The sequence below is a fragment of the Eublepharis macularius genome, chromosome 10 (assembly GCF_028583425.1).
Source record: "Eublepharis macularius isolate TG4126 chromosome 10, MPM_Emac_v1.0, whole genome shotgun sequence".
Lineage (NCBI taxonomy): Eukaryota > Metazoa > Chordata > Lepidosauria > Squamata > Eublepharidae > Eublepharis > Eublepharis macularius.
In genome coordinates, this window is record NC_072799.1 from 56,066,751 (window position 1) to 56,092,858 (window position 26,108).

The window sequence follows — 26,108 nt, forward strand, 5'->3', positions numbered from 1 at the left end:
TCACAGTTACATACTCTCAATCTAAACTACTTCACAAGGTTGTGTAGAGAAAATGTTGTAAACCACTTTGGGTCTCATTGAGGACAAAGGTGCAGCATAAATGAAATAAGTACATAAATAATCAGCTTATACCTAGTTCAGAAGATTGTAGTATAAATGATGCTTTTATTTCCTTGCTAAGTGGTTTTGCATTTAGTAGCCTTTTAGTCTGTTTTTTTGTGTGTGGTGATACTGATTTCTTGTTGCATTCTAATAATGGTTTCAGAATAGTGTGACTTGCTAAGCTACTCATAATCATCATTTTTTAGTGAAGGGCCTGCAGCATGACAACAAGATGACAGCTAACAAGAATAATGTGCTGGCATCCTGTTCTCTCTGATGTGGGTCAGGTAGATCACCAAATAGGGTCTAGATGGCTTATGAATATGCAGGGTCTGCCTTTGGAGATACAAAATTTGGTTTCACAGTAGCAGTGTATTACTGGGATGCTGGCAGCCTTCCCTTTGGCAACTTGCATAAGCAGCTACTAAATCCTGATTAAAACATGACATTGTCAGGAACGAAGAATATACTTGTGAGATGTTGTGTACACCCAGTGTCCCATTTAAGCTTTCTCCTCAGCTATTATGCATGCAATATTAGTACGTCAAATATGTTTGTTAAATTGGTGTGCATGTGTCCCATACATAGTGGGATTGTATGCATAGAGACAAAGTTTAAACAAGATGCTGAGAGCATTCAGCATTGCAAGAGCAAGATCTTCTTGCCCACTGGTGTTATATTTAAATCAAGCCAAGCTTGTCAGGTGGCAGTGATTTAAAAGTTATTGACGATCCTTATGTAAGTTGTGATAATTTTTATCTGACAAGTCCTATGCATTATTGTTGTTTGGGATTTTAATTTCTGTTTATTCCTTTGCCTTTTTTAACCGCACCCGCTATGTGAGAGTAAAAAAAGGAAAACCTAACTGAATGAATAAAAACCATCAATATTCTTGACTGAATTTTCTCACTGTGTATAATTCTAGTTACCGGAGGGGGGTGGGGAGGTAGTAAGAGAGAACAAAGCAAATAAAGAGGACATAACATCTAAAATTGGTTTGTTTGTCAGAAAGAATATCTCTGCATAGAAAGATATTCACCAATAACTGCTAGTGCAGTACCTAAATCTGTGGTTGGTACATATGGCTTGTTAATATTATACTGCCAACTTCCACATTTCTGCCAACATGCTTCAGTAGCCTGGCAGAGATACAACTATTGTATACTGGATGGTTACACATGCCAGTAATTCTCATACTTTTTTCCTAATAAGCTTTCAGTAGTTTCATATTTTATCACCAGCCAAGTCCATATTCATGTGATATCTGTAGTTGCGTAATGATGAATTTATAATAGCATGTATCCAAACACCCATGAATTCCTTTTTCTTCCTCCTGCTGTAAGTGCATTGCTTCCCCACCAGCAGCTTTGTTCCTTAGGAACAGCATAGGGGACAAAATAAGGTGCTGCAGTGATCTCTCTCTCTCCCTCTCCCTCTCTCTCTCATCTATCTGTCTGTTCATCTGTCCGTCTCATCTCATCTCATTTATAGTTCATCTTTCTCACTGAGATCCAAGGTGGATTACATAGTGTGAGAGTAGCACAGTCAATATCAAGGACCTTTCAATAAACAATGCCATAGGATAAAGAAATGCAAGTTTACAAAGACATAATATTAGCAAAAATCCAATACAGAGTTGAAGAAATACTGAAACAGAGCATACGCAATTCTAGGCCTGACATTAGACAACATAGACCTACCCAGTAATGTCATACTTAAAGTAACAGGTAGTACATAGAAGCACGCACTTAAAGCAACAGATAGGGATTCCAAGCTCTTTGGACCAGCGTAAGGCAACATAGTGGTGAAGTCTACGATCCCTATTTCATTAGTGAAGCATCTCTTTGAGGTCATCTCCCTACAATACAGCCCTCCTATCTGTATAAAAAGCCCTTTTGAATAATTCAGTTTTGCATCATTTGTGGAAGGCCAGGAGAGTGGGGGCTCTCCTGACCTCCTCAGGCAGGACATTCCATAGGGCTGGGCCCACCACAGAGAATGCACATGTATGGGCAGCTGTTGATTTCGCCCATGCGCAGGGTGGCACTTGCAGGAGACTCTGTTCAGATGAGCAAAGCTGCCGTGGAGGAACCTATGGGGACAGGTGGTCCTGTAGATATGCCAGACCAAGTCCATGAAGAGCCTTGTATGTGATAGCTAATACCTTGAACTGAGCACAGTAACTGATAGGTATCCAATGGCGTCACTGCAAGATGGGAGTGATATTCATGCTCCTGATAACAGCCAAGCCGCAGCATTTTGCGCCAGCTGGAGTCTCCTAGTTAACTTAGACAGGAGACCTATGTATAGTGCATTACAATAGTCAAGTCTTGATGTTACCATAGTGTGGGATCCAGGTGGCCAGGTTGGCCATGTCGAGGTAGGAAGCCATCTTCCAGGCTAGAGTGAGGTTGTAGAAAGCATTTTTTGCAACTGCTTTAACTTGCTTTTGTAACAGTAGCACGGGATCCAGTATAACCCCTAGGCTCTTAACCGAATCTGTAAGGGTCAGACAAACTCCATCAAAAGTGGAGAATACAATGTCTTTCAAGATCTCTGCCTTCCCAATGAGCATCAGTTCTGTAGATAAAATCACAACCCTCTGTTTTGCAAATGGAAATGTTATTTTGTCAAAGAAACTGCATTATTGGATACATGCCTGTGTATCGATTTGTGAGTTTTATTTTAACAGGAAATTCTTGAAATGCTGTTTATTTTTCAAAAGCAAGTTGCTACACTGCTGTTTGCAAGCTTACTGTAAATAGGTAGTAGTGTCTCTAATCTAAAACAAACAAAATGTTTTGGGAAACAAAATGTTTGAAAACAGATCCGGGCATAGTGTGTAAATTCATACTTTCTAGCAATTCAACAGTGCATGGAAATGGCAGATAGAAACAGAGCTAGAATGGACCCAAGGGTCATTCACTCCAGTCCCCTGCACTATGCAGGAAATTCATAGCTGTATTCCCCCTCTCACCTCCCCCAGTGATCCCTGCTCTGTGCCCAGAGGAAGGCAAAAAACCTTTAAGATACGTGGCCAATCTGACTTGGAGGAAAATTCCTTCCTGATCCCAAAGTGGCAATCAGATTTACCCTGGGCATGTAAGAAAGGGCCACAAGAGCCTAGCACCAGCTCATCTCTTCATGCCTTCCCTCTCCCAATCTGCGTACATTCATATTGAGTCATAGAATCCCCATTTCTGTCCGGTGGATATCTAGCATCTTCTTAAATATCGCCACAGAAGGAAAGCCACCACCTTCCAAGGAAGCCTGTTCTACTCAGGAACCACTTTAACTGTCAGGAAGTTCTTCCTAATGTTTAGATGAAAACTCTTTCGCTTACATTTTTACCCGTTGTTTCTGGTCTGACCCTCTGTGGCAACAGAAAACAGCTCTACTCTGTTCTCTCTGTGGCAGCCCTTCAAGTACCCTTAACAGATTTTTTTTTTAATTGCAGGCACTGCATTTGAATGGAGGGGCCTTTCATCTCCCTTTAAAGTATACAACCTTTAAACATACGCAGTTAAATTGTTTGTCCTAGAGTTTGCTTTGCAAGTTATATTCTATAATATCACTGAATCAAAAAGTATTTCATTAGCAATAGCATAAATATTAACTAAAACCCAAGAGATAAATTTCTCCTGCAAATTGATGTTTGCTTTCTGGGGGGAATTAATAAGAGCAACATCAGATACTTTTGATGAGTAAATGAAGATCCTTTGAGATTAATACCATAAGTGTTAAATCAATTTTAATAAATGTTTTACAATTTTAAAAAAATCATAAGTGTTTAAGAAACTAGTAGCATGTTTATGTAGATTACAGCAAAAATACTGCATAAAACTATAAATTTATTGTGTTTTATCTGTCTGTTCTATATAATACAGTTGTGATTTTACATTTTTTCTTTTTATAAAGAAGCTTTGCCTCAGAGATAGGCATGCTTTTATTGTGCTACTCAGCTAGTTTCCTTATACAGATATTACTTTGGGTTTTGTTACTGCAAATTTTAATTGGGGGACTAAAGTTACATATAGTTTACAGTCATTCCTGAAAATATGAGCCTGCCAAAGTGAAAAGGCCTACTAACCCTGCCTTATGCAAAGAATTAAGTTTGTTTCCCTTGCTCTGTCCCATGGGACTTGCTAACTAGCTTATTGAAGCAAGTAAGTGGTGAACATTGTTCTAGGGCTAGAATGGCTACTTGTTCATAGTTGCCTCATTAGACTAGGCAAATCTGAGAATACTAAAGCATGCATGAAATATAAGCAAATGCACACACACATGTTTTAACAGATCCTATCCAGAGTTTTCTGTTTATAATTAGAGATGGGCATGAACTGAAAAAAACCAAACCATGCGGTTCGTGGTTCGTCGTTTTTCATGAACCACGAACTTTCACGAACCAGCCCCAGTTTGTGAACCCATTCGTTTGGTTCGTGAAAATGTCACATCCAGGTCAGCAAATCATCAGTTCCAGGCCAGCAGAAGGCCACTTCTGGGTCAGCAGAAAGTCTGCAGGAAGTCCATCCCCTGTTGCCTAGGAAACTGATTGATTGGTGCCAGGCTGTCTGCAGTAACAAACCAAACGAACCAGCCTAAAGTTCGTGGTGGTTTGTCAGAAATGGGCTCTGACGAATTGCTGGTTTCGCAAACCATGAACCGGCCTAGTTCGTGCCAATCTTTGGTTTGTATTTCGGTTCATGCCCATCTCTATTTATAATACTGTTTGTGCTGTTGCTTATTTTTGCTGTCTTTAGGCCTGTAGTAATATCTAAGTGATTTCATATCAGTAGCTGGTCTTATGAATAATTACTCTAAGAAAACAAATAATTGTTCTTAGAAAACAAAAATGAACCCTATCTGTAAGGCACTTAACCTGATGTCTGGATTTTAGTATCCTAACAGTGCATTCCTAAACAGAGTTACTCCAGTCTAAGCCCATTGAAATCAGTGGGCGTAGACTGGAGTAACTGTTTAGGATTGCACTGTAACTGCAAAGTTAAACAGAGTTACACCCTTCTAAATTTATTGATTTAGAAGGGTGTAGCTCTGTTTGGAATTGCACTGTTAATCTATTCCATTAATATTCATTGGACTGTTTTAGAATCCAAACATTCTGGTTGATTTCATGGACAGTTATTTAAGAAATCTGTTGTAATTAATTGCCACTCAACTTTCTTTGATAAAGCCTTAGCCTCAAAGAAGAAGAAGACACAAGACTTAGATAGTGATTAATTGCGAGTAAACCTTATTTGTTGCTCATCATCAACAAAACCTAATTAATAACTTGAATTCCTATTCTTAGTATGATCATCTGTGTGGTTCAAAACCACTCCTCCAATCCTCTTTCTATCTCTCTTTCTCTGTGCTTGTGTGCATACGGGCACATGTGCAACCTGGATGGAATTTGGCTTAGGTACAACAAAGCAAATGGTATAGCAAATTGGAAACAAGGCAATGTGCTAGAGACTGGCCAGGGCTCTTACAGGAGATAACCATTAACATTTAAGGGGCCAGCTTATAACAGCTTCCCACCTTATTATTGAGGAGTTCCCTGTAATGGGGGAATTGTACCCATTAGGAACCTAAATTGATCTCACAATGGACTAATCTCACAATGGACTATTAAGATTTAAAATGTGGTCAGGGACCATACGCAATTGAATGAACAGTGCAATAGCAGTAGGATTACAAAATTATAAAACAATGCAAACAACAAACTATCTAAGGAATACTATAAACAATGCAGAAAATGGAATTATAGATGTAGAAGGCAATATAGTAAAAACAAGATGAGACTTATAATAATCGTTGCAGAAGGCTATAAGTATGTTCCACTATAAAAGCATTCTCCTAAATGGTTCCATTCTTACTTCAGTTCTAATCTCTTTATAAAAATGCCCTTCTTAACATTTCTGTTTTGCTCATTTTGTGATATGATAGAAACATGGGGGGCTTCTTGATCTCCTCATGAAGGGTGTTCCAAAAGGAGAGTCACCTCAGAGGATGGGTGACCTTACCCATTTGCAAGGTGATCTTGCCCATTTGCAAGGCGGTGCCTTCAGAGAGCTTTGTTTGGGTAAGTGAAGCTGTTGTAGTTGAGCACAAGAGTAGAGACAGGTAGGTATGTGTGTCCAAGGCCGTTAAGGGCTTTGGAGGTGACAGCCAGTGCCTTGAAATGAATTTAAAAACAAATGGACTGAGTGAAGAATAGGTATGAAATACATGTTCTGCTGAGTGCCTGATTGTTACCTGGCTGTAGAAATCTCTTCCAACTGGAGTTTCCAAGTTCACTTTAAGAGCAGAGCCAGATACAGTCCTGTCATTTGCCCTGGTGACACCTAGCTTTGCTTTTCTCTTGAGCCAAGCTGTGCTCTAGAATCTTTCTCCTTATGTCATTTCTGAATGTGATTTGAAACTGGGTCTGGAAGAACTATTTAAAATGGGGCATAGAAAATATGGTTATGATTCAAAGACTGCTCTAGGTAAACTTCCAGGGTGTTTATAAAATCCATGAGTAATACAGGACATCAGGTTTCATTCTCAGACCAAGCTTCCACCCTACATCTTTCTTGGTTTGGGTTTCTGAAATCCACAAATGGGCCTTTGTGATTGAAGTCATTTGATCTGTCACTTACCTTTTTTGGGGGGGGGTAATGTCAAGCATATGGTACATGCCAAGATGTTGAACAATGCACATGCCAAGAAAGAAACTGGTTCAACAACAGTGAGGTTTAACTGTGGAAACGTAAATTCAGGACTTATTAAAAGAAATATAAGATACTCAGGTTACATACTAAAAGCTACTGATTAGAGTACCATGCTAAAGTTACAAAGAATTTACAGAGGGGATACTATTGTTCATAAAGAGTAATCTAAACAAACTATGTCTCCGGTATCAGATCTTGTTAGTAGGATGTATGTGAAAGTACTCATTGCAGATGATAACAAAGACTTAACAGCCTCAGATCAGTTAAAGTAGTTCTTTATCATGGGAAAATTCCCTTTAAGCATCACATTTCTTTGTGGATAAGAATGATGGATTGATGTCAGGATGCCTCCTGTCATACTCTGCAAGGTCCTGTGTATTGCTTGTGCTCTGCAAGGCCTGTGCGCTGTTTGATTCTGTTTGACTCTGATGTTAGAAGCTGAAGCTGTTCTCTGCCTGGAACGTGAGAGCCTACTAATATTTGTGCTGTATTGTCGAAGGCTTTCACAGCCGGAGAACGATGATTGTTGTGGATTTTCTGGGCTGTATAGCCGTGGTCTTGGCATTGTAGTTCCTGACGTTTCGCCAGCAGCTGTGACTGGCATCTTCAGAGGTGTAGCACTGAGAGATCTCTGTCTTTTGGTGCTACACCTCTGAAGATGCCAGTCACAGCTGTTGGCAAAACGTCAAGAACTACAATGCCAAGACCACGGCTATACAGCCCAGAAAATCCACAACAACCATCGATATCTGTGCTGTTTCTCTTTCACCTGGGAAGCTGGGCCTCATGGCCTTGGAGTTTCCAACACATCATCCCTGCTTTGTCTTGCTGCTCATCTATTGAACTTAGCTGTTTCCTGAAGGGAGTGAGGACTCTGGGGATTAGGCTGTGCTTAGAATCCTATATATGTTATGTGCTTGTAGTGAAACACCATTCCTGGCAAGGAATGTAGTAGGGAATAATACTTATCAATAAAATGCTTATCAATAAAATGCTTTAACTCATGCAGTTCCTGGACTCATGCAGTGAAGCGACTTGGCAGAACCTTACAATTGTATTCTAATAGTGATCTGCTATCAGAAGCAGATCTTTCCCTTCTCCCAACAGCCTCCTATGGCTCTCAGAAAGGTATTGCTGGGATCAAAACGGGTTGAAGTGCTGCAGTAAGAAGGAGAATTTGATGATATTACTCCAAATATCTCCATAATAATTTAAAACAGTGATTTCACAATGAACTATGATGTACCAGGGTGCATTCAAGATTATATGCAGGGCTTTTTTTCAGCAGGAACACAGTGAAACGGAGTTCCGGAACCTCTTGAAAATGGTCACATGGCTGGCGGCCCCGGCCCCTGATCTCCAGACAGAGGGGAGCTTAGATTGCCTTCCGCGCCGCTGAGCAGCGCAGAGGGCAATCTAAACTCCCCTCTGTCTGGAGATCAGGGGCCAGGGCCACCAGCCATGTGACCATTTTCTCCAAGGGCAACCCACTGAGTTCCACCACCTCTTTTCCCAGAAAAAAAGCCCTGATGGCTTATTTTGTCTGAGCAGACACACAAGTTTGCCTGATGCATGCTGAAGTTGTGTCCAAAGGACAGTCTGAGTGGAGGAAAATTGGTTAAATTGGGAAATTAATGGGGTATCTGTTGACCCCATGATACACTGTGTTTTGCCCAGTTTACTAGTAGACTTGAATCCAGCGAAGCACAAGCAGAAGCATAAACTGTCTTGGTATACTTCCACTTGTCCTGTGCAACATCTAGCACTTTCCTCCGTATATATCATAGTGTCCAGAAATTTGTTGCACAAGGTTTTGTGCAAGCAGAAACACAAATGGGGATGCAGTAAGTTTGATTTAGTACAAGAAATGAATGTCATCTTTTTCTTGCTTTTCTTCTTGTTCAAGAGCTCTAGCACAAGCAGAAATATTGTGTTGGTTCCAGCCAGTTAACTCATTGCTGTGTAGGACATTGCTGAGTTTACATGTATTTACTCGCTGAATTCCATCCTGTTTCAGACATTTATTACAATGTTTCTTTGCTCAACACTCTTCATAAAATTCTTGTAAGGAAACGGATTGTATATCTTCCTTGTGTGTCAGAACAATACTTACTTGCCTGTCTCTCTCAGCAATTTCCGGACATGGTGGACAGATTTATAGGATGTTCATATGGTCATTTAACTACAATCTGTTCATGACTTCAGTCTCTGGATTTATGAGGCTGGGTTGAAAATTAGATATGCTACATTCTGAACTATTAATAGACAACTGAAGATCGTTATTAGATGAGAAATAACATTAATTTAGCTCTTAAGTTTTCCTTCAGCTTCACTTTTTCTTTTACACTTTTCATTGCCTATAGAGGAGTCCATAAAATTGTAACTTTGCATCAGTCTTCAGACACATTAATAAAACACTGTACATTTTATATAGATATTTTTGGTTTGGAAAGGCTTGCAGAAATTAGGGTTGTCACAGTATTTTTTTTAATGGCAATGTCATCTCAGCTGCTCTTTCTAATCATTTAACACATAAAATAACTTATTTTTCTTTCTGTGTGCAAGTCTTATTTTTCTTTCTGTGTGCAAGTTTCTGCACAATTTGATTACCTTTTTAAAAAAGAAGTAATACAAATAACTTTGGTAAAGTACATTTGGTCTAAAATTTAGTTTTCAACAGAAGATGTTTTAACAGCCTTTCAAAGCATAGCCTTGTGTCTTAAAGAAACCCATGCTAAATTTAATTAGTGGGACTCTGAGTAGAGTATCTTATATATTTAAATCAAAATGCAGTACTTGGTTCTCAAAACAAAGACTTGTCAGGGTTATCAAGAAATGTAATGTCTGTCTTTTTATCTTCCCTCAGGTGAAAGTTATGTATGTGCATCAAATGAACCATTTCGGAAAGTTGATTACACTAAGAATGTTAATCCAAACTGGTCAGTCAACATAAAATCTGGGTCATCTCGATCCCTCACGTCTTTGACCTCTGCAAGAAGTGAAATAAAGGAGAGTAAAGACTTCATTAAGCCCAAACTAGTGACCGTTATACGGAGTGGAGTGAAGCCACGGAAAGCTGTGAGAATTTTGCTGAATAAAAAGACTGCTCACTCCTTTGACCAAGTGTTGACTGATATAACAGAAGCTATTAAGTTAGATTCAGGAGTTGTCAAGAGAATTTGCACACTGGACGGCAAGCAGGTAAGAGAAATTCATAATCATGGTTTATGCTTTAAAACAGCACTCTTGAATTTACTTGAATAATTAGTGCAAGCACAAGATAACTTTTATTCCTGCAAGGTACACTCATGATAGTCTAAGGGCCAAACTACAAGTGATGCCTGACACTAGTTGGACACTTGTCAGCTTCCCTCAAGTTTTGATGGGAAATGTAGGCATCCTGGTCTTGCAGCTTGGCTCTCCGACTGCTGTCCAATGGACTTTTTCTTTTTTATATATATAAATTTTATTGGGTTTTTATAATATATAGGGAGGGGTTACAACAGGCCATAAGCATTTATGAGATTCACGTACAAGACACATAATCATCCATCTAGATATAAAAAGCCATTATTTATGTAATTAGTGCCCCATATACCTTCAAGATTCCCTTTTATTATTTCTATATTTTTTAATCCACTTACTCTGTAGCTTATATTTCTAGTAACTTTTTCTTTTGTGCATATTACAGCTAGATCACATTTCACCTCTTTTACCTTTTAATCAGGGATCTTAGATCCATAATCGTTCTAGGAGTAGGAGGTGGATGTAGCAAAACATACAATATCAGCAGGACAGTAATATACCTCAACATAAAGATAAGAGCAATTTTTATATTAATTTCCTCTCTTTCTTATATCTGTTCTGGCCATGCCTTCCAAACTTGTCTGCTTGTATTTTCATAATAGTAAGGGTATAGAGGCCAAATCAATATTTAGTTAGAATATAAAATTGTTTTCAATTTTAAGTGTGTGTGTGTGTGTGTGTGTGCGCGCACGCGCACGCGCACGCGCCAAAACTATTTGCTTGGGTTTTCATATTGATAAGACTAGGGTGGTCACATAACTATATAGTTAAAACACAATTTTACCTTTTAAAGATAGTAACTCCTTCATCTATTTTATTTTGACCATCTGGACTTATTTACTTGAGTTTTCATACTTGTAAGGTTAAAAAGAGCAGGTGGTCATTTAGCTTAGCCAGTATTTTATATTTTGAGAAGGAGTACAGTCTAAGTACATTTAATAAACTCCAAAGACACATTAACATAGACTATATGGTGTTATATAAAAAAGAGAAAAGAAGGAAAGAAGGGAAAAGCTATTTAAGTAAGAGGTTAAGTCTGCATTAATAAGTCCTGATATGCCCCAAGATTCTGATAGTTGTTTTTTCTTCTCTCTTCATGAAAAGTGGTACATCCAGTCCTTAATCCCTCTTTCCCCTTTCAGTATTGGCATGCTTAATTCTTTCCATGCAGATCTGCTTTTTTCTTCTTTCTTCGTGAGACGTACATCCAATCCCTAATCGATCTGGGCCACCAAAGGTAGATTCCCTTATCTTCCAGCCATTTCTGAAGGAGATCAGTATGGATGTAGTTACTCCTCTGTTTATTTTTCTGTTTTAAGATCCGCTGCATTCTTTTCTCCCCTTTCTGTGTTGGGATGCCTGTTTCTCTCCATGCAGGTCTGGTTTGTGGCCCTGCCTTTTCTTTACTAAAGTTTTGTGTCTTGAAGGGGACGTCCTGATAAGATCGCCCATTTTGTAAAGTGTGTCGCAGACTTATTTTCCCTTCATTTGGCTCGATTTTGCTTTCAGTTAAGTCTGTCCCTCCAGAAATTTTTTCTGGATTGTGATTTCTTGTAATCCCTTTATCCTTTTCCACTCCAAATATCGCATCAGCTTTAATTAGTAACTCCGGCATTATTTTAGACATTTCTTGCAAACAAACAAGTACCTCTTCTTGCCAAGAAGCCATTTCAGAAAGTGGTAAAAAGCTTTGTTTTGGTTAATTATATTCAAAGATTTATAGCATTCCAGCAGTTTCTGAGAGAGTCATTCCTCCCCTGTCTCTGCCCCTCTCAGCTCGCTCGGGCAGCCCCGTGTAGTTAAGTTGAATTGCCCCTTAAAACCATAAATGTGTCCACTTACTTGATGGAAGGCTGTGGGGTCAGTTAAGCTCACTTATGGCAGAACCACAAGTGACAAAAGGCACAGATTGGACACTTGTCTGCTTCCCTCAAGTTTTGATGGGAAATGTAGGCAACTTGGCGGAATGTTGGACAAGTGACAGTTGAAAAGTCCATTGGACAGCAGTCAGAGAGCGAAGCTGCGAGACCAGGATGCCTACATTTCCCATCAAAACTTGAGGGAAGCAGACAAGTGTCCAATCTGTGCCTTTTGTCACTTGTGGTTCTGCTCTCAGAATTGTTTTTTTTATCTGTCTTGTTAAGAATCTGCTTGATTTGCTGTAGTTTTTTTCGGCCTGTGGGACTCCCGGGTTCATAGTTAAGTAGCCATGTTGGCTCCTTCTTTGGTCCTCGCTTCAGAACCGGTATCTGGGCTTCTGGAGGTTCGCCAGTCCCCCTAAGCTCTTCCACCTTGTTTCAGCCTGCCTCCCCTCTCCGGGGGGAGGGCTTGGGGGTCCAATCTCTTGGCTCCCAAGGAACCAGGAAGGTCATGGGAGGGAGCTCATAAAATTCCCCTCTCGTGTTTTCACTGTGTCATTCCGGAAGTCACCAATGGACTTTTCAACTGTCACTTGTCCAACATTCCGCCAAGCTGCCTACATTTCCCATCAAAACTTGAGGGAAGCTGACAAGTGTCCAACCCGTGTCAGGCGTCACTTGTAGTTTGGCGCTAAGCCAACACTGCTTCGTTCCTAGTGTAGATTGAGACAGAAACTAGTTCACTGTGTTAGTATGTGGGCCTATTTGACAGTTCTTAGTATCTTAGGGCTCTAAAAATATTTGTGTTATCAAGACAGACCTTAGTGGCTTTTAACAGGTTTATAGTGACATAAGACTTTGTGGTTGTGTCTGAGGAAGCAGACTGGAAAATTTTATGATTGGAGTTAATAGGAGAGCAACAAATCTCTTTTTCTTTCTTTTTGCTGCAACAGATTAACACAGTTATTCTTGTGTGATTACATTTTCAAAAGACATAGCATCTGTAAAATTTCACTATAAACAGCAGGTGTTCCTCTCAATGACTCAGAGCTAACTCCCCCAACATTTTAGGTGTACCTGAAACTCTTATAGAACTTTATTGAACAATGCAATAGTTATCCTCTAATTCAAGGAATTAGAGCTCAAGCTAAGCAGGGTTGACCACAGTTAGTACTTGTATGGGAGACTACCAAGAAAGACAAGGGTTGCTATACAGAGGAAGGCATTGGCAAACCACCTCTGCCCATCTGTTGCCTTGAATACCCCATCAGAATTGCTAGAAGTCATTTGTGACTTAATGGCACTTAATTGCGCTGACTTGGATGGCCCAGGCTAGTCCACTCTAGTCAAATCTTGGAAGCTAAGCAAGGTTGGCCTTGGTTTGTACTCGGCTGGGAGACCACTGTGAAGTCCAGGGTTGCTGTGAAGAAACAGGCAATGGCAAACTGCTTCTGTTTAGCTCTTACCTTGAAAACCCTCTGGGATCACGTAAGTCAGCTGCAACTTGACAGCAGTTTACATGTTCAAGACACTTTCTTAAAAGTGAAGAGGCGTCTTGCCTTTTTGAACTAATACCAGACAAAAGCTCATATAGTTGTGTTATTTTCCTGTTCCCATTAGGTCTCCAATTACCAACTGATGGACATTTTTAGCTTTATTTTCCTAATGGGCTAAATTGCTTATGCCTCCAAATTTGCTTAAGAAGCAGATTTTTGTTGGGTTGCTGTGCTGTTGGCAGGAACTGAAAGAAGATGTGAGAATGAAGCATTTTCTAAATGGCTAATTGTGTTTTTTGGGAGGGGGGAGGTTTGGGTTTTTGTTTTTGTTTTTTGAAATGCAGTTGGGAGGAAAATCATATATTGTGATGTCCTCCTTGACCCAATAAATGCATGATTTTTAAAAAAAACTAGACATGATCTATCATCACATATTTTAATGTTTGTTTCAAGTAATAATTATACTGTTTTGAATTGTTACTAGTAGCCCATTGGTCAATTATTTTTTACTTTAAATAAAAGCCTTCAGAAAAAGCTAACCATTTATAGTATTATTGATACTGAGTCCCATAAATATAATGATGTATGAAGCAATATGCATGTTTCAGAGAAATAATAATGATGTATGAAGCAATATGCATGTTTTAGAGAAATAATTCTCTTAAAATCTGCAGAAGGGTTGTGATCCTAAGTATACTTCCTGGAAAGCAAGTCACACTGGTAGACAATCTTGCCTGTTTGGAACTGGATTGTAATCTTTAAAATTTGATAAATTTTTTTGACAGAAATCTATGAAATGATCTTATTTCCTGATTTTTTAAAAAGTCTTTGTTTTGCACGTATTATTTTTACAAGTTGTGATTGTGATTTAGTAAGTTAAATCCTGCTTCCTGGAGCGTGCATAATTAGTGAGGCCAGCTTGCCGCTTTGCAGTGAGAAGGACTGAAGTGATGGGAAATGATTTAAACCATAGTTTGGATGGTGCAGAACAATACTACCAAAGTTAATTCCAATCATAGTTTGCAAACCTGCTTCAGAAACGGGTTCACATTCTGGTTTTCAGTGAATTATTAACTGGTTACATATTCAGAGATAACAAGCAGCAACCTGCAAAGACTTGGAGATCATTATATTTTCCTATATACCCATTCCCCAATACTATTTCATCTTTTCGCTCCTTCTGGCAGCCCCATATCCCCTCCTTTCCTCCTCCTTTCTTTCCAGCCACAAACCAACATTTCTTTTATCTGCTCCCCCTCCAGCTTTATTATTTGCTTCATTTATACCCCACCTTTCTCCCAAATGAAGACCCAGAGTAGCTTATATCATTCTCCATGTTATCTTCACAACAACCCTGTGAAGTACGTTCCACTGAGGCAGAGTGGCTAGCCCAAGGTCAGCCAGCAAGCTTCTATGGCAGAATGAGGATTTGACAGTTTAACCAGTACACCACGCTAGCTCTCAGCCCCCCCCCTTTTTTTTTTCTCACAGCTAGGAGGGAGGGGAACAGGGGTGTACTGGGAAGCCCAAATAGCTCTGGAAAGGGCCTTGCCCTTTCTCCTCCCTTTTACTGAGAGAAACCAAGGTTTGATGGCTGGCAATATGATTGTGGCTGCCTAGCAACCAGCATGATGGTCATCAGAGAGCATTGTTTTCTTAAAGGTATAGGAACTGCTTCTCTTATTTTAAGTTAATTTAATGTCCCAAAGTATTTCTTTTTAAGACTCATGTTTTTCTGAAAACCTAGGCCTTTTCTCAGGTTTCTAGAAAGATCTATCTTATCTTTCCATGGCTCCAGTCTTGGACTTTTAAGTATCCACAGATGGGGCTATGTTGAAAATTAGATATATTAATACTTAACCGTGATTATGTTTGTCTTAGTTTATATGCCTTTCTCCAGTTTTTAGTTAAAATTTCATGAAAATCCTTTGCTAAAAGGACTGCCTGTTTTCCTCTTTACAGAGCAGTATCCATCTTTAAGCATCAGAAGATGCATTTCAATTAGTAAAATTTTCTAAACTAATTTTGCTCTGTAAGATGGTTTGCTTAGCTTATTTGTTTCTGTGCCTTCCTTAATAGTATGAGTTTCCTACAATCTTTTTTTTAAAAAAAGCAGTTTTAGGTAATGACTTCATAGAACTAGAACAAATAGCAAATGAAAAGGCTTACCATCTGCCACTCCAGGATCAAATCATAGGACTTGGAATTTAAATCTTGCATATATGTTGCATCCCACTGTGGTGGACAATTTACAGATAATTATCCTGGGAAAGCCTATTGAATATTTTCTTGCAGCTGTCCTATGTCTGCTTAGATTTGCATAACAAGTTTCTGTTGGTTTGGTTCAGGTCCTAGGGAATACTGTGTAAATTAGGCAATATTGCCTCCTTAACTTTAGACTGCGGGTCTTATAATGAACAGCTGCAGCTTTGTGGACTGCTCCACAGAAAACTCATTGTCTAAAAAAATTAACTTTGTTGGTGTTAATTTGAGATTTCAGAATGAATATGTAAAAATATACTTCAGTGATGTTTGTTTTTTTGTTAACTAGTTATTCCATCAACAAAATGCACAAATCTGATAAAAGCATGTCCCACTTGGTAGATTCCCGAGGTATTTTTATAGGGAATTTGTGACAACGTTATGCTTCTTGTATGATGATGATGATGATGATAGAACAACAACAATAACAACATTCAATATATAGACCACCCTTCAGGACAAGTGAACACCCACTCAGAGCAATTTACAAAGTATGTTATTATAATCCCCACAACAATCACCCTGTGAGGTGGGTGGGGCTGAGAGAGCTCTGGCAAAGCTGTGACTGACCCAAGGTCACCCAGCTGGCTTCAAGCAGAGGAATGAGGCTTCAAACTGGTTCTCCAGATTACAGTCCCTCCGCTCTTAACCACTACACCAAACTGGCAAACATTTGAACCTGACGATTTCTCCATTTGTTAAGGACTTAAATGTTCTTCACTATGCTTTTGCATGGTACTTCTGTTCCTTAATAAAACCTTCCTCTTATAACATTTACATTCTGTAAGATCATTGCTATTTCTTCTTGGCATAGCATTTGCCAAAATAAAGGCATGATCTTCCAGTCCATGTAAAGTTGGTAGTGTGTTTTTTCATTTTCTTTTTGAACACCAATCTTACTTTAGTTGGGGGGAAACCGTAATATTCCTTTATATTATAGCATTTATAAAAATTACGCTTTTTTAAACAAATATAATTTTGTCCATGTAGCAGTTACCATTCTGTAGCAAAAATAAACAACTAATATCTACATTACACACCAAATGGATGCTTTAATACTTAAAAAAGGGGATTAAATCTCCTTGCAGGCTTTATTTATTTATGTTACAAAACGATGTTTATTTTGGTGAGCTTGGACCATAATTGAATTGAATGTGGCAGCCAAGACAACAAACGCTACATAAAGTGCCTTTGTTGGCCCATTTATTCCAGAGTAAGCCAGTTGGTATAGCGACCTGCTCTGCTCCTGATCCCATCTGAGTGAAAGTGGAGAGTGGGCATTGCCACCTGCTCTGCTCCTGATTTCAGCTGGGTGAAGGCAGGGGATGGGCATTGCCACCTGCTCCCGCTCCTGCTCCCAGCTGGGTGAAGGTGGGGGATGGGCATTGCCACCTGCTTTGCTCCTGATCCCAGCTGGGTGAAGGCAGGGGATGGGCATTGCTACCTGCTCCCGCTCCTGATCCCAGCTGGGTGAAGACGGGGGATGGGCATTGCCCCCTGCTCTGCTCCTGAGTCCATCTGGGTGAAGGTGAAAAGTGGGCATTGCCACGTGCTCTGCTCCTGATCTCAGCTGGATGAAGGCAGGGGATGGGCATTGCCACCTGCTTTGCTCTTGATCCCAGCTTGGTGAAGGTGGGGGGGTGGGCATTGCCACCTGCTCCACTTCTGTTCTCAGCAGGGTGAAGGCAGGGGATGGGCACTGTCACCTACTCCCCTCCTGATCCCAGCTGGGTGAAGGCGGGGGATGGGCATTGCCCCCTGCTCTGCTCCTGAGTCCATCTGGGTGAAGGTGGAAAGTGGGCATTGCCACGTGCTCTGCTCCTGATCTCAGCTGGATGAAGGCAGGGGATGGGCATTGCCACCTGCTTTGCTCTTGATCCCAGCTTGGTGAAGGTGGGGGGTGGGCATTGCCACCTGCTCCACTTCTGTTCTCAGCAGGGTGAAGGCAGGGGATGGGCACTGTCACCTGCTCCCCTCCTGATCCCAGCTGGGTAAAGATGGGGAGCAGGCATTGCCACCTGCTCCCCTCCTGATCCCAGCTGGGCGAAGGGCAAGCGGGCACTGCCACCTGCTCCTCTCCCAGTTGGGTGAAGATGGGAGGCGGGTATTGCCACCTGCTCTGCTTCTGATCTCAGCAAGGTGAAGGTGAGGGATGGGCACTGTCACCTGCTCCCCTCCTGATTCCAGCTGGGTGAAGGGCAAGCGGGCAGGGGGCAGGCATTGCCACCTGCTCCACGCATGATCCTGGCCTGGGTTTCCCACCATGGCGCGTTCTCTGGAGGTCTGGTTGCCTCATCTGGGTTTCCCTCCACAGCAGCGCCCTCTGGTGGTGCACCAGGGTAGTAAATGAGTTGTCTTGAATATGTTTAGCCTTTTATATAGTAGGATGACTTAAACAGCCTTGTATTAGGCTGCTTCTGGGTTTGTTGCCAGGTTTGAGGGTTTTTTAAAATGATCAGACAGCAGAGCAAAGATTCAGTATTTTTGTTTAATTTGTCACTCATTTTAGATTCCCAAAGAACCGCAGGGTTGCTCCACCCTTCCCCGTTGCTGCTTCTCATCATATTAGGTTCATTTTCAAATGATATTTACTAGGAAAGATTATTAAGAGCACTTTATAAGATTTATAGGTGTGCTGTCCTCTGTGGTCTTGCTATTTGTTTGTAATCAAAGTATCTATTCATATACCAGTTTACCATACCATTATATGATCACTTTGAGCTTTTGGTATAGTATGCCCTTGTAATTGTGCTAGATGCACACAGACTGCCATTTATGTCTACAGTCTTTCATGGCATTATTTGGTCATAAAATTCAAGCTAAGGACACAGCTGCCTTGCTGGATCAGATAAATTGCAGCGCAACCCTATGAAGAGTTACTCTAGCCTGAGCCTAATGATTATATTGAATTTACGCTGGAGCAAGTCTAGGATTATGCTGTTATTCCACCGTTCTGTTTCCAATACTAGCAAGCTGTATGGCTCTGGAAGCTCACAAGGAGGGCATGAAAGTAAGAGCTGTTGTCTGCTTTTTATGTTTAGTTTTTGATTACCTATACTGCAGCCCTAGTTGTGATTTTGAAAGCAAGTTCTGGAGATAGTTGCATTGGGAAGCTGTTTCATATTTTCTGCTCGCTGGGTGACATTCAGCCCTTCACACACATTCTCATCCTAATCTACCTCACGGAGTGGTAGCTGTGAGGATAAAATGGAGATGCAAGAAATGGTGTTATAAGACTGTTGGGTCTCTGTTGGGGAGGAAAGCCAGCTATAAATAAATAAATACTTGAGAATTTTGCGTGTGTGAATTGGCAAACTATTTGTCTACTCAGACCTGGTTTGTGGACCTCAGATAAAGTATCCAATGAATAACTGGTTTATGGAACTAGCTTTGGAGTCTTTCTTTTACAATTTAATGTCACAGCCTGAGTTAAGATTATGACGTTGACATTGAAGGATAGAAATGATTCAATTTTACATTTCTTGTTTTGGGGCATTATATTTTATTACCGTTTCGCCAGGTTGGCCAATGAATCTTGTATATGTGAGGCATTGGAATAACTGTTTTCCTTTGGGGTCGTCTTCTTCAGGACACTGGGGCTGTAAGATTTCATTTTAAAATCCATATGTTTGGTAACTCAAATTGATTATAAATACTTGCTTTTTCTTCCCTTAATAGAATCTCAAATCATGCTTTTCATTTACACAAGACTTTCCAACTGATTTGCCTATTGCATTTCAAAGTTTTTTATTAACCTCCTAATTTATCATTAATTAATATTTGAAAGCCATTTAAACTCTGCTACCTCTCAAATTTGGCAACAGAATGGTCTTGCTTATGGTGGAAAGGACTGGCAATAGAGATTATATTTCTGAAATTCAATTCTCTAGGCATCGATCATGTTATCTATTTTAAGCAAACACGTTTCAATTTCTTTATTGCTCAGTTCCAGCCTATAGAGAGCTTTTAGTAGCTTGCTTAACAAACAATAATTAAATGTGCACTACCATTTTTTTTCTTATTCAAGTTCCTTTTGCAATGTGCACATACTTCTTTGAGAGTAAGTAAAGCTACTTTCTGAGCAAGCAGATCTGTTCAGCAGTGAGGGATGGAAATATCCTTTTCACCTCCATGCTAGAGGCTGCTGAATTTTGGGGCTTTTAAAAAAAAAGTTCAAGCCTATTTCCATTGGTAGCAGATATGAAATGGGAAATGTTGTTGACCTATTTCTGCTTTAGTACTTACCTCACATTTTGCAGCCCTGAACTATAAACATGATGGTTGCAGATGAGTTAAATGGAACAATATGTGGATTTTAATAGGCATGTTGGCATAATGATGTGTGTATTATTCTTCAAATCAGAACACTCAGCGGATGGTGATTAGGAATACGACACATACTAGATGAATGAACAATTGCTTTGCATCTGTGAAAGGGGACAGAATAATAAGGCTTTTAGCAAAGCAACTGCCACATGTTCTGCTCAGAGTGAAGCTGTGCTGTCCTGGAGGAAGATTTGACACTTACCATATTGGATTCAATAGATGGCTTTGTGTTTAAATCTACCATGCTGTCCTCAGCAGGTTACTGATGATATGTTTCGGTACTGCATACAGAGTGAGCCTGCTTCACTCTGAGTGTTTCTGCTTGAACCGCTTGTCGGTATCACTCAGCAATCTGCATATACAGGCAAACACAATTATTATTGGGTGTGCTGTATCCCCAAATTTCCTTTCTTTTGTCCATTAAGCCAAGCATTTCCTCTTTTGAAACACTAGACTGTATCCTGTTTTCTTGAAGCTAATATTTGCAAGGCCAGAGATTGCCTGAGATCTTGTTATAAAGGAGAGTTTCACTATTTTTCCTGACATGGTGTTTGACTGAAGCCAAGGTCAAAGGCTTCTTTTGTTTCCATTGAGGCTTTCTTCCCCTTTCAAAGCAGAAATGCTATCCAGTATTTTGTCATCCAATAGTACCACTATGTTTCTGTTTACTGGAGAAGAAGCCAGGTTAATGACTCTGTTACTCTGTGACTACACCTTGGCAGAAATGTAACTATTTTGGAACTGGTTCGCTTATTCAGGGCTCTTAATGCAGGCTTTTGAATATATGAGGATAATACAGTTGTCTGGGATTAAACTGAATTTATCTTATAAGTGAAAGGAGCTGTGATACTTTATATCTGGTAAAACGCACACACAATTAAAGTAAAACTTGCTTCAATAGAAGGGTTCTCCCAAGCTCACATAGGAGGAGGCACAGTAGAACTTCAGACTTTTTAAGGTCTTTAAAGTCAGAACCTAGTCCCATGAATTGCACTTGGAAACAAACTAGTAAAGTGAAAGAGAATGGCCAGCCTATGGTCACTTTAGTGAACTCCATGCCTAGACAGGGAATTGCATAATCCAGCTTTCCACCACACTGGTTGGTGCCCCTCCACCTGTGGCACTCCAGACCATCACCTAGGTGAGCCTAATGGATAGGCTGGCCCTGCACCCATTGTCTTCACCTGTGCAGCCACCAGCAGGGCCCCAGCCAAACTGTTTTCACAATGATACATGGGTTTGGGTTGAATCTGACTGGACGTGGTGGAGGAGCAGAAGGGCTCTAAGAACAGATGGAGGCATAGTTTTATGAGATGAGAAGCTGATATGGAAGATGCAAAATATTCAGATGGAGCTGGGTATGTGTATTTTTACATTCTACTTACAACAGAAAGCTTTAAAATATATTTCATGTGTATACACTTAAAAGTAATGGAACTCCTACTCATTCAACAAGAATGAACTAGTAAAGCATTTTTTTTTTACTGTGGATGTATGGAAGTATTGATAGTAAGATATTTATCTGGAGCCAGTACAAACATATAACATGGATTCCCACCCACCCACCCCCCAATCCTATTCCATTTACGGCAGTCTTATAGAAGACATTTTTAAAAACGTTTCTGAAATGACACAAAGAAACCATAGCATGGGTATACAGCCCAGCTTTGGACCCCTGGGCTTTGCTGTACTCATTTCCAGCTTCTGTGTGTGTGTGGGGGGGGGGTTCTTGCAACAGTGCTTCTGCTTATGGAATCTAGGAATTGTGAAGGATACTAGAAAAGGATACTAGATCTCTAGAAAAATGTTTTAAAGCAGTCTTTAAGATAGAATAAGGTCATCTGGTAAGATAACATTTAAAAGAAGTATGGCTTGCTTTGAGTGGTTTAAGAGAGAATTTTCACACATATACTACTTGATGAGCAGTGAAATGAGGGAGCCAAACATACCAAACTGGAGTAATAAAGTTCAGTATCCTGTGTAAGGGAATGAAGAATTGCAATAGTTTCTATTCAGGCATCTCTAATTTTGAGGTCTGTGTCACTGCCAAGAACTTCCACAATCTTTATACTGAAATCCTCTAGTTATTCACTGAACACATTAAGTAATTTAACTACACTTTTTTCTGTGGCTGGTATTGCTAGCTAAATTGTAATGCTTATAGTTTCTTAGCACAGTGAGGATCCAGGTCTATGCAACTGAGTGGAAAACAAAAGTGTGGCCTGAGATTGTCATGACTGGATGAAAATCAGGGTGATAGAGGCAATGGGCACGTAGCTTCCAGGGGGTAATCTGAGGCAGTAACGGTAGAAAGAAAAAAAGGAAGGACAAATATGTAGGGGGAAAGGACAAAAGACAAATCCGGTGTGTACGTGTCACAAGCGTTTCCGTATTTCATGGAATTTAGTATAGATAAAAGTCTTCTTAAACATCATAGTAACATTTAAATCTGCAGTGTATTTGACCCTAGTGTTTTAAATGCAGTATACAAATTACTTCACTGGGGAAAATGCTCATATATAATGTATTAAATTTTAGGCAATGCTCATAAGTAACTAAGAGCCCCATGGCGCAGAGTGGTAAGCTGCAGTACTGCAACCAAAGCTCTGCTCACAACCTGAGTTCGATTCTGGCGGAAGCTGGGTTCGAGTAGCTGGCTCAAGGTTGACTCAGTCTTCCATCCTTCCGAGGTCAGTAAAATGAGTACCCAGTTTCCTGGGGGTAAAGTGTAGATGACTGGGGAAGGCAATGGCAAAACATCCCGTAACAAAAAGTCTGCCAAGAAAATGTCGTGATGTGACGTCCCCCATGGGTCAGCAATGACTCGGTACTTGCACAGGGACTACCTTTACCTTATCACAAGTAACTATGAAAATAATATATCCTCATTAGTCCTCACGCGTCCTCTTTCATCACTATGGTCATTTTAACACATCGTTAATATTGAGCAACATCATACAACACTCACGGAATGGTGGCATCTGCATGGCATGATTCCTGACGTCACCTTGGCATGATGACATCAGAAATCACACCATAAAGACACTAGCATTCCGTGAGTGTTGCACAATGTTGTGTGACGTTGAGGAAGTGTGAAAATGGCCTATCTTTAAAAGATTATAAAATGATCAAATTTATGTTGCCAGAAAGACAGAGAAGAAAATGAGGATTGCCAAGAGTGAGAGACTTGAGGGCTATGGTCCACTAGTAGAACATCTGCTTTGCACGTAAAAGGTCATATGTTCAATCTCCAGCATTTGGATATAACCCAGGCCAAAATTAAACCTGCAGTTAGCTGTTTTGGGTTGGCTTGGGGATATCCAAAATGACCCCAAACGCTCATGAAATTCTGGGAATAATGAAAATTTATTTCCTGGGATTTGGGGAGCATTTCAGTTTTAGGAAGGTGCAGGAGTGGGGAAGGACAGAAAGGACAAATGGCTGTTAGTTGCCATCTCTGTTTCTTTAAATTTTAAAGGAATTAAAAGTGCCATCGAATAGCTGAAGAGGCCCGGTCTTTACCTACAGCAAATAATGGGCTGTTATTTCCTATAGGTAAACATGGTCTTTCTCTCTATGTGCGTAAAACGAGTTGCAAGTTAAAACAATTCTCCATGTGAAATTCTGTAAAGTAAATTCTGATTTCCACTTTAATTTCAAGCAAGTGACTGATTAAACTGGGGATCTAGGGATGTATTGGCTTGGATTCAACTGTCCCTTTCCTCCTACAATCCCTTTGTCACTACCTGTGGTACGTATTTTGGAGGATTTCTGAACCAAAAGAACCCTACTGCAACTTCTGCCTTTGGAGACAGCAGAAGATGCAGTAGGGAAGGAGAGATGAGAAAACCCAGGAGTTTTTTTTTAAATTATTTTTATTTCAATTATTTACAAAACTGTTTACAATATGAAATACAACATGGGTAAATTGTTAAAAACTACATAACAGAGAGAGAACCCAGTTTGTGAGCAAAGGCCACTTGTAGTCCTTAGGCTATCGTCATATGCTTGTAGTCCACAGTGTGTATTGCCTAACAATACTAGCTGTCATCAAGAGAACTGTGAATAGAGCAGCTCTCAGCGCCTTCTGACAAAAGCTGCTTCTGAACATAGGTGACCTACAAAAATAGTAGGAGCTGCAGCACAGGGGACTAGAGTGGGATGGAACAATTGGTGGAAATGCCACTCCACACACACACATAGGAAGTACAAGGCATTCTCTGGATTCAGCCAAAGAATTCTTTGAATTAATTGTTGTTGTTATTTTAATCCAGTGTTTAAGCTATGTTTTTCAGGAGAAAACTGAAACAGGTATATCAGAATTAACACATACACGAAATCAGAATGTGTAAGAAATATTAAATCTTTTCAGTTTTTTGTCAGTTTATAATCTTATCATTTGAAACAACATTGAGTTTGATCAGTATGGTATTTTAAATGCTGCTGGTAACTTATCTAAATTAACTCGCCAGGAAAAAAAAATACTGTATACCAGTTTGAGTATTAAGTGCACACAGCTTGTAGCTGTCTTTGCTAGCTCATCTGTTTAAAGACCCATTATATGGAATTATAGAAGGTAAGCTTTTCCAGCAACCTGAACTAACTATATTTTACGTTGAAAAAAAATAGGAGTCCAGTGGTACCTTTAAACTAACAAAGGTTATTCCAGCATAAGCCTTTGTGAGCTCTGATTCATAAAAGCTTATGTTGAAATAAATAATATTTGACTTTAGAGTGCTACTGGACTTATTTTGCTACCACAGACGTCCCCTTCGAAATTATATGGCAACGTAAATATCAGTTTATATTCCAAAGCTTGGCATCAGTATCTCTTCATCAACTACTAAATCATTATTTTGTGTGTGTGTGTGTGTGTGATGTTTTTCCAACTAAGAAAAGAAAATACAATTTTTGTAAAGTATTTTGAAACTATTTTGTTTTTCTGCCATTGCCTTAACATTCAGAATAATTCTCTGTAATATAATACACATAAAACGAGACAAGAAGGGATGAGAGGAAGCATTCAAGTTCAGGTACAAACTCAGAAATATTATCCAAAACAGAATATTAGCCTAAATATGGAAATACGTATCAGTAGCTTTCCAGCATCAATAGATTTTCTTTCCTCCTGTTTTGTTCTTCGTTGTGGTATGTAGCTTTCCTTGTTTGTTTTTTATAACATTAAACTATGCAGCTTTTAAATTAGGAGTGATGTGCCTTGCACAGCGCGAGGCCCACAACTTGTGTAAGATACGAGAGTGAGCATTCAAAGAAGAGATGACGCTTTAGTACTTTGGGTGTAGGTTTTTCCTTCGTGGTGGTCTTACATGTGCAAACACTTTTTCTGGCTGCTGTATAAAAATAATCATAACAAAGGAAGTGTTGAGAGCTCTCTGCTGATAACCATTGCTTATCTAAGGGTAAAGTTGTTTTCTAAAAAATAAATCCTCAGAGAAGGTGTAGGGACTATGTGGGCGGTGGGGGGGGGAGTGGGGAGGATTTTACAACAAGAAATAGTTTTTTCCTGTGTGGAGGGGAGGTTTCCTGCTGATGAGGTGAGCTGTTCAGCTGTTGCTTAGTTGAAGAGAATTAATTTTGTCCTGAAAAGCAGCCTCTGTGGGCATTTATCATTTATCATGTGCTAAAGCTAACCGGATACTGTGTTGAGAGAATGTTGTATCATTGAGCCTGACAATAGAATCAAACGAATGCTCAGTGCTACATGTTACTGTAAGTTTAGCCTGCTTTTATCTCTAGTTTAGCTGCCATGACAACTGCACTGCTTTCAGACATCTTGTACAAATGATTGTTGAAAGTGCTGAAAAGTCATTGATATTCTGAGTGTTTTCTACTGCAGGCAACAAGAAGCCTTTCCTGTACTCAAGCCAACGTTTACTATTATCATGGACGTAATACATGCACACTTTATTGTTGGGCAGCTGTACTTATTCCTTATGAACTCTTCCTATCTTCATAACGTTTTTTGCTTTTTATTTTCTTTCTGTCGCCCCTTTTCGCCTACTGCAATTAAAATTGCAGGGAGG

At 39.9% G+C, this 26,108-nt stretch overlaps 1 protein-coding gene across 3 annotated transcripts in view; it reads left to right on the forward strand.

Annotated features, from left to right (window-relative positions):
* DCLK2 (doublecortin like kinase 2) overlaps positions 1-26,108 on the forward strand; it is a 108,600-nt gene that overhangs the window by 10,746 nt on the left and 71,746 nt on the right. For all 3 annotated transcript variants that reach the window (XM_054990583.1, XM_054990581.1, XM_054990582.1), the window contains exon 2: positions 9,682-10,016. In XM_054990583.1, coding sequence (XP_054846558.1) covers positions 9,682-10,016 — 335 coding nt within the window. The remainder of the gene's footprint in view (positions 1-9,681; positions 10,017-26,108) is intronic.